This window comes from Oncorhynchus tshawytscha, linkage group LG05, assembly GCF_018296145.1.
Source record: "Oncorhynchus tshawytscha isolate Ot180627B linkage group LG05, Otsh_v2.0, whole genome shotgun sequence".
In the NCBI taxonomy this organism is placed as follows: Eukaryota; Metazoa; Chordata; class Actinopteri; order Salmoniformes; family Salmonidae; genus Oncorhynchus; species Oncorhynchus tshawytscha.
The window spans coordinates 60,629,282-60,644,737 of record NC_056433.1 but is presented as its reverse complement, the minus strand read 5'-3'; the positions used below and the strand labels follow the sequence as shown (position 1 = coordinate 60,644,737).

The 15,456-nt window shown below is 43.9% G+C and overlaps 1 protein-coding gene across 8 annotated transcripts in view; it reads right to left on the bottom strand.

Moving 5' to 3' along the window:
* mcf2l2 (MCF.2 cell line derived transforming sequence-like 2) overlaps nt 1–15,456 on the bottom strand; it is a 111,280-nt gene that overhangs the window by 8,383 nt on the left and 87,441 nt on the right. For 5 of the 8 annotated variants that reach the window (XM_024421669.2, XM_024421667.2, XM_024421673.2 and 2 more), the window contains exons 18-30: nt 13,956–14,025; nt 13,765–13,857; nt 13,491–13,583; nt 12,927–13,052; nt 12,487–12,705; nt 11,821–11,913; nt 10,587–10,665; nt 8,873–8,927; nt 8,634–8,731; nt 6,291–6,389; nt 1,399–1,485; nt 747–821; nt 274–363 (exon numbers count right to left, since the gene is read on the bottom strand). In XM_024421669.2, the coding sequence (XP_024277437.1) occupies nt 274–363; nt 747–821; nt 1,399–1,485; nt 6,291–6,389; nt 8,634–8,731; nt 8,873–8,927; nt 10,587–10,665; nt 11,821–11,913; nt 12,487–12,705; nt 12,927–13,052; nt 13,491–13,583; nt 13,765–13,857; nt 13,956–14,025 (1,277 nt within the window). The remainder of the gene's footprint in view (nt 1–273; nt 364–746; nt 822–1,398; nt 1,486–6,290; nt 6,390–8,633; nt 8,732–8,872; nt 8,928–10,586; nt 10,666–11,820; nt 11,914–12,486; nt 12,706–12,926; nt 13,053–13,490; nt 13,584–13,764; nt 13,858–13,955; nt 14,026–15,456) is intronic. The other 3 variants (XM_024421670.2, XM_024421672.2, XM_024421675.2) reach the window with 3 other exon arrangements.

The following is a 15,456-nucleotide window of genomic DNA, read 5'->3' as shown; positions in this document are numbered from 1 at the left end:
TTTAAGACATGGCATTACACATCCACTGCTTTGCAAATGTACCCTTTACATATAAGCATTAAACATTCTGAAACATTTATTCTGACAGTCAAAGAAGGTATGAAGAAGTTGGAAATAAAAAAAATAAAAAAACACAATGCAAGAAACCAATCGAAAAGGTGTTACATACAACAAGACACTCAATGGCAAAAAAAGACAAAAAATGTTTAACCAAAACCAGCAAAATGAGAAAAGATAAATAGGTCATAGCGTGACTTTCCATCAGTAGATTACCTGGTTGAGAAGTGGACCTAGGCACAGCTGATTCAGTGCTTGTGGTGCCTTTGTGTCTGCTCGCAGCAGGGATAGCACTGCGTAATGTATCTGGGAGGAAATTAGCTCTTTACAGACCACTGGGATGCCATTTTACATCACATTGCAGGAAATTGATATACGCATTCAGAAATAAATTAAGGAGCCATCATCGCTCCACAGCCACACTGACTCATTACCAACAACATGGCACTGCTAATGTGAAGTCATGTTGTTCAGCACTTTTTGTGCCAAACTAATAGATATACCATGCATCACATTGAATCACAACGGAGCAGGCAAAACACACACCCACACATGAACACAGACACGCATGCAAGCACACATGCACGCGCACACACACACGTCACCTCACCAAAATGCAAAGCCGTCCCCATTAACAAAGACGGCTGAACATGCACAGATCCACAGCATACTGCTATAGCTATAGCTACCTTCATAACCGAATGGTGTTGGATCACTCTTTATCTCATGTCTTTTGGTCTTTTTAACATGAGTTGAAGGAGGACCTGTCAGGGGCAATGAATGCATGGTGGAACCGTTAGTGGAAAATTAGATCTATTGGGACAGTCAAGCAAAATCCATTTTATTGTACATTCTCAGTTTTCATTGCTCATAAATTATTGAAATACTTGATTATTAGGAAGAAGAAAGGAGGGAAATATTGGCAAAATTAAGTTATCATCTAAATTCCACAACAATTGCACATGCTTTGCAGCTCTGAATGTCACCCCACATTCCAAATGTCAGCTTATCAAAATTTACATTTGATTACTATGGTTTCTCAACAACAACAAAAATGTTCCTTTTTGTTTCATTTCTGAGAAAGACATCATCTCATCATTCATCATCTCATCAATATCATGAGATTCATAAATGGGTAGGACTTGTCAAGATGTTTTTTTCTTCTCATTACCTTAGCTGACTCCTACTATCTACATCTCTAGCTCTCTCTCCCTTCCCTCTCTCTCTCTCAAAGAGCCCCCTCACTAACTGGTCTGTGCCTGCTCTCAGACACTTTCAAAAGTTTGATGGCGATGGAAGGAGAGATAAAAAGAAAGCGAAAGACCCCAGGCAATCAGGTACCTTTTGTGCGTCTGGTGGCGGAGACACTGATAGAGGAGGCTAAAGAGAAGCGGCGCGTGACATCTGTCACCTTAGATGGAGGATCGGCTGTGAAAGGCAGGGCAGGGTTAGCAATTAGCTGGGCAGAAGAATATGAGGGAGGGAGAGAGGGATGGATGGCACAGGAAGGCACAGAGAAGCATTTTAATGGCAAGGCTAAATGAGCATATTGCTTTGAGGATTCCTGCCTTTTCTCTGGATTGACTTCTGATTTGATACAAGACTTGGTGATAACTGTCACTGTTGATTCCTCACTAAACACTGTCCAGCTTAAATGTATAGTGTGACATTTTAGCAATTAAGCCCTTTTTTCTACTTACCCAGAGTCAGATGACCTCATGGAGTGTATTTTTCTGTCTCTTCATGCAGTTTGAAGGAAGTAGAAGCATGCTAGCTGTTCCTTTAGACTTCCAGTCATTGCGTTAATGATAGTTAGCAATGGCTCCAGACCTTCAACTTCCTTCAAAACAGCACGCAGAGACTTAATTGCCAAAATGGCACGCTATCCCGTCAAGATTATTAATTTCTCTTAGTTGTATCAAATTAGTGAGTTCAAACAGGCAGGCGGTTGACTGTGGGACTGAGAAACATGCAATGAATGGAGGAGACACGAGGAAGTGCAGGAAGATGAAGACAAATCGTGGTCATTGCGGGCGGGTGGCGGCATCCTCACAGGCGCATATTAGAAACCAATTATTTTTTATATTTTTTATTTCACCTTTATTTAATCAGGTAGGCCAGTTGAGAACAAGTTCTCATTTACAACTGCGACCTGGCCAAGATAAAGCAATGTGCTACAAAAACAACAACACAGTTACACATGGAATAAACAAACATACAGTCAATAACACAATAGAAAAATCTGTATACAGTGTGAGCAGATGAAGTAAGGAGCAGTGGAGGTTCTAGACCATTTCGACTGGGGGGGCCAAACTGGGGCCAGTTGTACTGATAGGAGGGGCCAGTTACATTAGACGTTATTGTCGTCATATCGTTTTCTTCACTGCATTGCATTAGCAGGCAAAAGATCATGTTCCGCGTTGCCACTGTCTAATAAAGGATGTCAAAAAAAAGAACGACAGCAAAAATGAGATACACCACATTTAGGGGGGCCACAAGGGGTTCCAAAATTGTTGTCACAGGGGCACTGGCTCCCCCCCAGAACCGCTAGTGGTAAGGAGGTAAGGCAATACATAGGCCAATAGTGGCGAAGTAATTACAATTGAGCAATTTACACTGGAGTGATATATGTGCAGATGAGGATGTGCAAGTAGAAATACTGGTGTGCAAAAGAGCACAAAAACAATAACAAATATGGGGATAAAGTAGGTAGTTGGTTGGATGGGCTATTTACAGATGGGCTGTTTACAGCTGCAGTGATCGGTAAGCTGCTCTGACAGCTGATGCTTAAAGTTAGTGAGGGAAATATAAGTCTCCAACTTCAGTGATTTTTGCAATTCGTTCCAGTCATCGGCAGCAGAGAACTGGAAGGAAAGGCAGCCAAAGGAGGTGTTGGCTTTGGGGATGACCAGTGAAATATACCTGCTGGAGCACGAGCTACGAGTGGGTGTTGCTATAGTGACCAGTGAGCTGAGATAAGGCGGAGCTTTACCTAGCAAAGACTTATAGATGACCTGGAGCCAGTGGGTTCGGTGACGAATATGTAGCGAGGACCAGCCAACGAGAGCATACAGGTCGCAGTAGTGGGTAGTATATGGGTCTTTGGTGACAAAATGGATGGCACTGTGATAGACTGCATCCAATTTGCTGAGTAGAGTGTTGGAAGCTATTTTGTAAATGACATCGCCAAAGTCAAGGATCGGTAGGATAGTCAGTTTTACGAGGGTATGTTTGGCAGCATGAGTGAAGGAGGCTTTGTTAGGGAATAGGAAGCCAATTCTAGATTTAACTTTGGATTGGAGATGCTTAATATGAGTCTGGAAGGAGAGTTTACAGTCTGTCTAGCCAGACACCTAGGTATTTATAGTTGTCGACATATTCTAATTCGGAACCGTCCAGAGTAGGGATGCTAGTCGGGTGGGAGGGGTAGCGATCGGTTGAAGAGCATGCATTTCATTTTACTTTCATTTAAGAGCAATTGGAGGCCACGGAAGGAGTGTTGTATGGTGTTGAAGCTTGTTTGGAGGTTTGTTAACACAGAGTCCAAAGAAGGGCCAGATGTATACAGAATGGTGTCGTCTGCGTAGAGTTGGATCAAAGAATCACCCGCAGCAAGAGCGACATCATTGATATATACAGAGAAAAGAGTCGGCCCGAGAATTTAATCCTGTGGCGCCCCCATAGAAACTGCCAGAGGTTTCGACAACAGGCCCTCCGATTTGACACACTGAACTCTATCTGAGAAGTAGTTAGTGAACCAGGCGAGGCAGTCATTAGAGAAACCAAGGCTGTTGAGTCTGCCGATAAGAATGCGGTGATTGACAGAGTCAAAAGCATTGGCCAGTTCGATGAAGTCGGCTGCTCCTACTGTATTTTATCGATGGCGGTCATGATATCATTTAGGATGGGTGGGGTGGGGTATGGTAACAAGATGAAATCTATCGACAACTCAAGTTCACAGCGAGGCATTAACTCGGCGCGCCAATAAGTACAAAAACAACACCCCCTCAGTGTCCATTTCTCTTCAGCTAGCCTGCTCTGCATCAAGAATGGAGCCAACTACACAGTATTACATTATCACCATACAAATGATGACATATTATGTACAGTAATGTTATTGCCCACTTACAAACCACAAGACCCCTGTAAGAGCACCAAAGTGGTAAGTAAATAATAATAAAATAAACCTCTCCCTGTTCAATTGGTTTGTTTAACTAAAAGAAATCTAATGTTTGTTGTAAAATATAATCAGATCTAGCTAATCAGTATTGTTATTAAGGATGTATTCAGTGGAGAAGAACTTTGAATCAAACCATCCTCTTAAAAAAATGTTAATACACTTTTGAATGTCAAAAGCATTACAGGCTGACATTTACTAAGGCTACCTGTCTGCGAATTTAGCCTTCATGCATTTTCATTGCCTGGATGCCAAGGTTGTTCCATAGTCTTGAAAATGTGAAATCCCTTTGTTCTCGAGACATACTAGTATTTGGAAAATTCTAATCAAATCAAATGTTATCTGTCACATGCTTTGTAAACTACAGGTGTAGACTAAGGGTGAAATGCTTACTGACGGGTTCAACAATCCCCAACAATGCAGAGTTAAAAGATACAAAATAAAAAATAATTACAAGAAATAAATACACAGTGAATAACAATAACAAGAAAAATAACTATATAACTAATAACTATATACTATGGCTATATACAGTGAGTACCAGTACTGAGTCGATGTGCAGGGGTACGAGGTAATTGAGGTAGCTACGTACATACACTCAGTGAGTGACATGGCCGTGGTTCTCTAAAAAGCAGGAAGACATGCATCGAGGCTTTCAGTCAGTATTCGATCGAACGTTAGAATGGGAAAAATTTGCGACCTAAGCAGCTTTGATAGTGGTATCATCGTCAGTGCCAGGTGTGCCGGTTCCAGTATCTCAGGTACGGCCAGCCTCCTGAGCTTTTCACACAGGACAGTGTCTAGGGTTTACAGAGAAAAACAAAAAACATCCAGTGAGTGGAATTCCTGTGGGCGAAAACAGCTCGTTGATGAGAGGTCGAAGGAGAATGGCAAGAATTGTGCAAGCTAACAGGCGGTCCATAAACAAGCAAATAATGGCATGTGGTATGCAGAACGGCATTTCAGAACGCACAACTCGTCGGTCCTTGTCACGGATGGGCTATTGCAACAGATGACCACATAGGGTTCCACTCCTATCAGCTAAAAACAAGAAGAAGCAGCTCCAGTGGGCAGGCGATCACCAACACTGGACAATTGAGGAAGGGTCCGACAAATTCCAGTTCCTGTTGGGTCATGCTGATTTGATGTAAGCAGCATGAGTCTATGGCCCCATCCTGCTTGGTGTCAACAGTACAGGCTCGTGGCGGCGGTATAATAGTGTGGGGAATATTTTCCTGACACACGTTAGGTCCCTTGATACCAATTGAGCAATGTTTCCATTCCCCAAAGAATGCAGTCTGTTCCGGAGGCAAAGGAGGGTCCGACCCGGTACTAGATGGGTGTATGTAATAAACTGGCCACTGAGTATATATATAGGGATAAAGTGACTAGGCAACAGGAGAGATAATAGATTGATCTGTAGCAGCAGCGTATGTGGAGCAGGAGCATACGTGGTGTGTGTGTGTTATCGGTATGCATGTGTGTGCATATGTGTATGTGGGAGTATGTAATGTGTGCATGTGTGTGTTGGGTTGTCGGTGTAAGTATGTGTGAGTGTGTGGGTAGAGTCTAGTGTGTGTGCATAGTCAGTGCAAAAAAAGGGTAAATGCAGGTAGTCTGGGTAACCACTTGATTAGCTATTTAGCAATCTTGTTGAGCAGTCTCATGGCTTGGGGGTAGAAGCTGTTAAAGGTCCTGTTCGTTCCAGACTTGTTGCACTGGTACCACTTGCCGTGCGGTAGCAGAGAGGACAGTCTATGGCTTAGGTGGCTGGAGTTTGACAATTTTTTGTGCCTTCCTCTGACTCCGCCTGACATAATTTACATACACTAGTTTTCTGCTCTAAGCGAAAACACCAGTGTGTATTAGCAGCACTGCCTGCGGCACGAGGACATAGAGAGTAGCAGGCTAAGGATAATGGCTAACAAAGAGAATGAATGAGAGTAGGTGAAGTTGTATACAACACAATGAGTGGGACCTCTTCAAAGAGGGGATGAGGACAGGGTGGTGATAAGGACAGGTGAGCAGGTCAGTGGAGATGTCATGGCTTCTTTACCTGAGGGAAGAGACCTTCTATTGGAGAGGCCCTGCAAGGTGAAGCGCTTTCTAGCGAGAGCAGCATTGTGGTCAGGGTTATTAGTTGCAGAAGCCTCAGCTAGGGAGGGAAAGGGAGAGGAAAACGGTAAAGGAGAAAGCAGAAGCAGAGGGTAGAGAGAAAGCCTGAGGGACGACTTTGTAAGAGTAATGGATACCATGACAATCCTGGACATTATGGAGACCCCTATTCAACCACCCACACTTGAGTCCGCATGAAAACTGATTCAAAGATCAGGGGTAGATCAACCTAAACCTATTTCTGAAAATATATTCAAATTGTCACAAGTTTGAAGAGTGCTGTCAAGGTTGTAAAAAATTATGTTTGTAAGATTATGCTGGAGACAGATGGTCCTTAATGATGGCTTTATTCTAGATCTTTCTCATCTCCACTAAATGGGTCTCTCTCTGGTCCAATCACAATGCTGACAGAGCTCTGAGATGCATAATAAGTTTGCCATGGAATTTCCTGGAGACTTTCACCATATGGACAAACCTGATCCATGATTTACCCTTCTATGTTCCATCAACACAACCTGCATTAGGAAGAGAAGAGTCCTCCACAATCATGCTGGAACTGCAACGGTATAAGGATTTAGACACCTGCCAATGCCAAAACTAGAAGACAGTTTTACACTTTTTCAAAATGGACAGCTTGTCTTGGAGAGTGTGTGATTTCAAGGACACTTGAACTACCTGCCCTGGAGGACCGCTCAAAATGTCCATATTATCATGTACATAATTATCACCTTCTGATTGTGAGAACACAGAATAATCACAACTTCCAGGTTCATCTCTTCTCACACCTCTGTCAAAGCTGCCAAACAGAGAGATGTCAACGCAGCTGCTGCTTCTGTCCTCTGAGGTTACTCTGGCCTTCTGGAGATCTTGAGATTAGAAAATAAATCAGAGCTTTTGGACAACTATGAGAGAGAATAGCTGTGGCACTAGAGATTCTGGGTTCGAGTTCAGGCTTTGTTGCAGCCGGCCGCGACCGGGAGACCCATGGGGCGGCGCACAATTGGCCCAGTGTCGTCCGGGTTAGGGGAGAGTTTGGCCGGCAGGGATGTCCTTGTCCCATCGCGCACTAGCGACTCCTGTGGCGGGCCAGGCGCAGTGCACACTGACGCCTCGCCAGGTGTATGGTGTTTCCTCCGACACATTGGTGTGGCTGGCTTCCAGGTTAAGCGGGCGTTGTGTCAAGAAGCAGTGCGGCTTGGCTGTGTTGTATTTCGGAGGATGCACGACTCTCGACCTTTGCCTCTTCCGAGTTGCAGTGATGAGACAATTGGATACCACGAAATTGGGGAGAAAAGCAAGGGTGGAAAAATGTTTAAAAAAATAAAGAATGGGAAAGCCTTTCATCAGACTATCTGAGCGTGGTATATATCGTACCGTTGGCAGAATCTAACAGCTAGTCAGACTAACCCCAGACGACTGGGGAGGTATAGTGGGAGGTGTACTAGTGGGACTACAGTATTTGGGGTCATGACCTCTGGAATGGGTCCTTCTGACCCAAAAGGAAACAGTCCCAATCAGGGAAATGGTTGGCATCAGTTACATATGGGTCAAAACTAAAAAGACCCACCAGACCACAGTTCAAAACTTATTGTAGTCAAAACCGTACTGTACTGCGGTTGTGTAACTGCATGAATAATGTAGACATTTTAGTATAAGGTTGGTACTGAAAAACACCTTTGCTCAACCAGCTTCTGTAATATTCCTTTCCCACAGAGGAGAATGGGAGAGATTTCATAGATTTTCTCTGTGACTGTGGTGGGGGGTAGTAAAGGGCCTCATGCACCCAGGACTAAGCACCTGTCGGATCCACTTACTTCTAGAGCCAGGGACGTCCAGCCACTGACCACATCCAGAGTCAAAGAGCAACTCTCCTCTTCTAACCACCACCACCCGCTCCCTGGAAGAATACCATTAGCCCAGCTCCCTCGCACTGTGATGCAGCAGCGCTCTGCTGCCGGGCTCTACACAGCGTGAAATCTTACCCATTACCTCATCCTCATCTGCCAGTATAGTGTATGTAGTGAGCGATCAGAGGGAAGTGGTGGTGAGGGGTTGGCTTGGGCTGATGCCGAGACAGAAAGAGTTGGAGCCAGTAATAGTTAGAGCCCAGATAAAACATCCCAGCTAATTGTGCCATCAGTGTGGTGTCTTTCATAATGCCATTATGGGATGATTTGTACATGGAAGTTGCTGCCTTTTGTTTCCAGTCAGCGGAGCTGAGTGGATGCTGGTTTGGCAGGGCCGGGAGCCTGGTGGCGCTGGCTGCGGCTGTGTGACATCTCACCTCGTTTCTGTCTCATGTTGGGGCTGGGGTTGCTCCTCCTGAAGCCTGTCTCCGGGCTAGACGAGTCCGACTGCCTCAGGGCCATTTTGCGCATGTTTCTGAGTGGAGGAGAGGAGAGATATAGGACAGTCAATCACACGCTGTAGAAGCGTTACATTCACCATCCTTGAGAGCATCTGTGCGGTGCCGCCATTCAATCACACGACATGATGAAAACGTTGAGAGACGGAGTACTCTACCTCATGGGAGCATGATACACATTCTCAGTGATCTTCTGATGGAGTTGACTAGCCTCTGTGAATGGAGAAAAGAAAATGCCATTGGAATAGAACAGAATAGATTTACTTTCAATGGAATGACAGGGATATTAGTTTAGGTTAAATTGACATAAAAGGTCAGTGAGGTGAATTTATTGGGTGAGATCTTAGGTATGCAAGTGTGTGTGTGTGTGTGTGTGTGTGTGTGTGTGTGTGTGTGTGTGTGTGTGTGCGCACATGTGTTTGTTGTTTGGTGTTTGCATGATTGTGCATGTCACACTGTGTGTAGGACTGTGTGAGAAACCTGCAGTCAAAAGCAGGCTGATAAGCCTATGTGTTTCAATGCCATGCGATAAAACAGGAGAAATCCCAGGAGTCACATAAGCCACAGGAGAGTCCGTGGACCAAAACATCGCAGTCAGACCTGAAGCCATAGACCAAAACAGTGGTGCAGACAGAATGGAAGCCACAAATCCGTGTCTTTAAAGGCACAGTGCAGTCAAAAATGTGATTATCCTGTGTTTTATATACATTTCCACACTACGAGGTTGGAATAATGCTGTGAAATTGTGAAAATTATGATAATGCCCTTTTAGTGTAAGAGCTGTTTGAAAAGGCCGCCTGGAATTTCAGTCTCTTCTGGTGGGATGGAGTTTTGGCCTGCCTGGTGACATCACCAAGGCAGGCAGTACATTATTTAATAGACCAATAAGAAAAATAGTTCCAAAACTCTCTGCCAATAATAGTTCATTTTCAGTATTCCCCTCCCCACTCAGACCACTCACAGACAGTCCTATCAAAATTCTTGCTTGCGAAATTGTTCTTTGCTAAGAAGCTATTTTTGTTTATTTTTGACAAGTTTTATTGGAAAGAAAAATCACAGTAATGTACTTAATCGTTACCCAGAAATGATTTGATATTGAAAGAAAAATGGCTGCATTGGACCTTTAACAGGAGGACAGGACAGTTAACTGCCAAGGCCCAGGGGAGTCATCAAATCAAACAGCTGCAGCCGGTATCCTCAGTACAAGCCACTGCTGGAGCTGGATGGTCTGTATACTGGCCTTGTCCTGCTATTACACAAACCCCACATCGCCAAGCTTTTTAATACCTCACACAGTGGCTTATCTTGTGTGCCGCTCTTTTCTGCTACGTGCTGCCCTCCCCCCGCTCGCCAGCCGAGACAGGCGTAAATCACCTCCAACCCTCCAGCAGGCCAGAGCATCTTTCTCTCACTCTGCTTCATATGAGGGCTGCTATGTCATTACTCAGTCCCCTCACACACACACATCCTCTCTCTCTCATACACACAGCTTGTCAGTCCAGCCGAGTGTAGACAGAGCAGAGGGTCGTTTTCCTGACTGTCAGGAGCTTCAGAGCGGAACAGTCGGCGATTGATGCATACTGCTGGAGGGTGGTGGAGGGAGAGGAGTGTGTGTGTGTGTGTGAGTATGTGTATGTGAGTGAGTGGACTGTACCGTCAGGGTCAGGTATGTGTTCACAAACAGTTGTCCACCTCCCTCCCCTACCTCTAAATCAGCTCTCCTCCAACACTGAATAACAACCCCCCCTTCCCACTGCTTAACATTCACATCAGCATTCTGAGAGGGTTCAGGGCTGTGTTCAGATGTCTAGTGCTGTATGAGAGAGATGGTGGTTTGAATATGCCTAGAGAAAACCCCCACACACTGTATACCTCTGCAAGCTTCGAGCTGGCCCGTCAGAACTTTTCGGATCTCTGACACCCACATGTTCTTCACATCCATGGAGGGAGCCTGTGGAGACACAAACACACAGTTATACACACATATATATATAAACACCCTGAGGTTTCACTCTACAGCCTGTCTCACACCAGACAATGGATGTTTCTGTGAGAACGATGTCTGTGGGTGGCTACTCTTCATAGGGCAACACTGCCACCCAGTGGTCAAAGGGTTTGGTTTCATCAGACCAGAGAATCTTGTTTCTCATGGTCAGAGTCCTTTAGGTGCCTTTTGGCAAACTCCAAGTGGTCTGTCATGTGCCTTTTACTGAGGAGTGGCATCCATCTGGCCAATCTACCAAAAATGCCTGATTGGGGGAGTGCTGCATAGATGGTTGTCCTTCTGGAAGGTTCTCATCTCCAACAATTAACTCTGGATGTCTGTCAGAGTGACCATTGGGTTATTGGTCACCTCCCTGACCATGGCCCTTCTCCCCCAACTGCTCAGTTTGGCCGGGCAGCCAGCTCTAGGAAGAGTCTTGATGGTTCTAAACTTTTTCCATTTAAGAATGACGGAGGCCACTGTGTTCTTGGGGACCTTCAATGCTGCAGACATTTTTTGGTACCCTTACCAAGATCTGTGCCTCGTCACAATCCTGTCTCGGAGCTCTATGGACAATTCCTTCAACCTCATGGCATGGCTCGGACATGCACTGTCAAGTGTGGGATCTTATATAGACAGGTGTGTGCCTTTCCAAATCATGTCCAATCAATTGAATTTACCACAGTTGGACTCCAAGTAGTAGAAACATCAAGGATAATCAATGGAAACAGGATGCACCTAAGCTCAATTTATTTCGAGTCTAATAGCAAACGGTCTGAAAACTTATGTAAATAAGGTATCTGTTTTCTATTTTACAATACATTCGCAAAATGTTCAAAAACCTGTTTTCGCTTTGTCCTTATTGTGTGTAGATCGATGAGAATTTAATCTATTTTAGAATAAGGCTTTACGTAACAAAATGTGGAAAAAGGGAAAGAGTCTGAATACTTTCCAAATGCACTGTATGCTACTTAGTAAAGGATGTTGCTGAATCACCGTTTTATCAAGTTTATATAGTATGTATTTAGAATTCTTTAGACTATAACTGTTAATATCAAATGGGAACAATGGATATGTTTTGGAAGTTGTTGTTTTATACACAGAAACTATATGGACATGTACCTGAATAATATAGACTTCCTCTCTGCCGTTATACCAGACCTCAAACTTCTTAATGTCTCCTTTGACATTTTCTGTAATTCCCACGGCACTCATCTGAAACAAAGGCAAGGCTGTGGTTATTAAACAGGACGGCTTTATATTTTAGATTTACACCGCTGATTCACACTAGGATGCCCTTGTATTCTTCCAATGTGAACTGCTACAGCTTTTTCTTTACAAGCTGAAACGTGTCTTTTCACTTCTATTGAGCGATGAGTAGCACTATTCATTGAGTTGGTTACATGCACACTAGCCAGCGAGTGGGAGCAGAAAACAAGTTCAAAGGTTTCCTCAAGAAAACATGGTTGTTCCAGGATCCCAGTGATGAAAGGTTCCTGTCATCGTAGGGCCCTGTTTACTGCCTTGATTTTTCATGCGTCTAGATAAACTTGAATTGAAATATGGGGAGTGACAGTGAATACCAAGGTTCTCAGGGTTCTTATAGAGCCACTGTGAAGTTTCCATTTGAGGCGGAGGAACTTAGTGTAGTGGGCAGCATGGCCCTACAGGCAAGCAAATGGACTTTCAATTTCAGGTCAGAAATAGTTCTCCTACACAAAATGTGATGTTTGTATATACACACAGGTTGTTTGTCCAAAAAGAACTGACCCCACCAACCGACCTTACCTTTAGTGAGTGCTTGAAGCTATAGGAGGGGGATGGCTTCTCGTCCGTGGTCTCCTCCCGCTTCTTACAGAAGAGCAGCATCTTGTTGTAGAGGAACAGGTGCCTCTGCATGGGCTTGAAGCGAGCCAGGTCCTTCACCTTGCTGTGGCCCTTCTTGTGGTCCGTCCACACGTTGAACGAGCCCTGCATCAGAAGCTTCCCCAGCTCACTAAGGTTTCCCTGGGGGGTGAGAGAGACACAGAGGCCATCAGTCCCACACCCACACAGTACACCCTCTATACATCTATACAGCCTAGCTATGACAGTCTCTCTCCGCCCGATTAGTCAAACTCATTTACGGCAGGGTTTCCTATAACTTTCCCACAGCCCAGCAGATCCACTCTAAGATAGGTATCAAACTGATTTTTCAAACCCTTAAACTCCAGCCCAGTCATACTGACCTCAAATCCTGTTATGGCGATCTGATGCATGGAGTCATTGACAGACTTGATGATGTCCAGCATGGTGGCCAGGGCCTCCTCCAACTCAGCAGTACCCTCCTGATTCTTACTGCATTTCAGCATCTCCTAGAAGGGGAACAGCGCCGGTAGGGACAAAGTGAAGTTGGATAAATAATGTATCTTTCAGTGTTTGGCTTAGTCCTACACTAACAACAGACCAAGTCTCAGAATGAAGTCTTTCCAACCACACAGGTTACTGCAAAGAAACCACTCTAAAACCAACAGCAACTTATACTATTCAATATCCATTCAGCGGTGTCTTTTCAGCAACATGGCTACAGGTACTGACCTATCTGTGTGGTTGGTTTTCCTGCAAGATATCAAGGTGCACTAGGCATGACAAATACATATACTTGAGACTTCCAATCAGATTAGGACTGAATGAAGTGTTCTGCATGTTCGTCCAAGGATCAAGTTTGAGTATAGTATCTGTTATCTGTGTGTTGATGTAGAAGGCTTGATTGTATGGTGCTAAGGTGAGAGATTTGACTGTGATAAACTTGCCTTGAGCATCAGCTGGTACTTGGTGATCCTCTGCACAGGCTTGAGTAAATATGCATCCAGGGAGAGTTTGTGGTCCAGCTTCTTCTGACACTCCTGCAGTAACAAACATCACAGAATGTTTCTAGTTGCAATCATGTTATAATTTCAGTCATCCAAATAGAAAATGTAAGTTTGTCCAATGACATGTTGCTTAATTGCAAACTGACACCATTATATAGTGGAATACTATATCATAACCATGTTAACACTGAGACACATAGGGAAGGGGAGTCACCTGGAAAAACAGGCCGTCACCACACTGTCTCCACAGTGCCTCTGATCGGGGCTTGTTCTGACAGTATTTCTCATAGATCTGCAGCTCTTCTTTCTGGAGAGAGACACACACAGAGACTTTGCACTGCAACACACCGTAACAACACAGTAACGGCCTTCAGTTTCCAAATGACATTAACACAAGGAACTCACCCTTTTCAAAAAGCAAGTCCCCACCAACTCTGGCCTCTCCATGCAATTTTCAAGCTCTTTGAAAAAAGTCCTGTGAACAAGAAGGAATAAGTGAACTCAATTACACATTTCCTGTTTGCACTTTACAAGGCACATAAACTATAACATTGGATACAATTGCATAGCAACTTCACATTCAGTTACATCAGATTGCCATTTCCTATGCTGGGAAGTAAAGCGGAAGTGTAGAGTAAAGATTGGGTTGGAAAATAATAGCTTGTGGGCAGAGTCTGTGCACTTCTGTTTGGAATGTCTGTGATGTTAGGAAAGCCGGAGATGCCGGTCGGCAATTTTTTTCCTCCTGATGGTTAAATGCAGGTAAAACTCCGGAACCTAGTTGTAGCAGGGACCTTAAGGGTTGCCTTATTTCCTGGAGTGAGTGAACTGAGCAGTCGGGCAAGTTTTAAAAAAACTGAAAACAAAAATGCAAGGAATTCCAGTACGCCAGCCTTAAACGGGACCATGTCTATGTTCCCTCAGCCCCATGTTGCAAACCAGGGGTCAGCAACCCAAATGAGAGGAAGAACATTATTCTCTCAATATCTAGTATTTTTTGGTGGTGCACGGAATGTGATAAGTATATTACATAGGGCGATTCCAAGACAACAGAATGATGCTGACTCTCAGATTCTTCAATTTAAAAAGCATGTTGAACAAAATCCAATGATTGCAAAGTTAAACAAACTATACAACTCTATACACAAGGACTACTTTTAATTCCAGCAGCCTAACATAGCTACAGGGCCTTCAGAAAGTATTCACACTGCTTGACTTTTTTCACATTTTGTTGGGTTAGAGCCTGAATCTAAAATGTATTAAAGTGAGATTGTGCCGCTGGCCTACACCCAATACCCCATAATGTCAAAGAGGAATTATGTTTATACAATGTTTTACAAATTCATTCAAAATGAAAAGCTGAAATGTCTTGAGTCAATATGTATTCAACCCCTCTGTTGTCTACAAGTCTACATTCTCACCCTGTGTGCAATATTAGTGTTTAACATGATTTTTTGAATGACTACCTCATCTCTGTGCCTAACACATACAATTATCTGTAAAGGTCCCTCAATCTAGCAGTGAATTTCAAACCCAGATTCAACCACAAAGACCAGGGAGGTTGTCCAATGCCTCACAAAGAATGGCACCTATTGGTAGATGGGTAAAAAAAAGACAACATTGAATATACATTTGAGCATTGTGAAGCTACTAATTACACATTGGATGGTGTATCAATACAACCAGTCATTACAAATATACAGGCATCCTTCCTAACTCGGTTGCCGGAGAGGAAGGAAACCGCTCAGTGATTTCACCATGAGGCCAATGGTGACTTTAAAACAGTTACAGAGTTGAATGCTGTGATATGAGAAAACTGAGGATGGTGCAACATTGTAGTTACTCCACAATACTAACTTAAATGACTAACTCAAAAGAAGGAAGCCTGTACCGAATAAAATATATT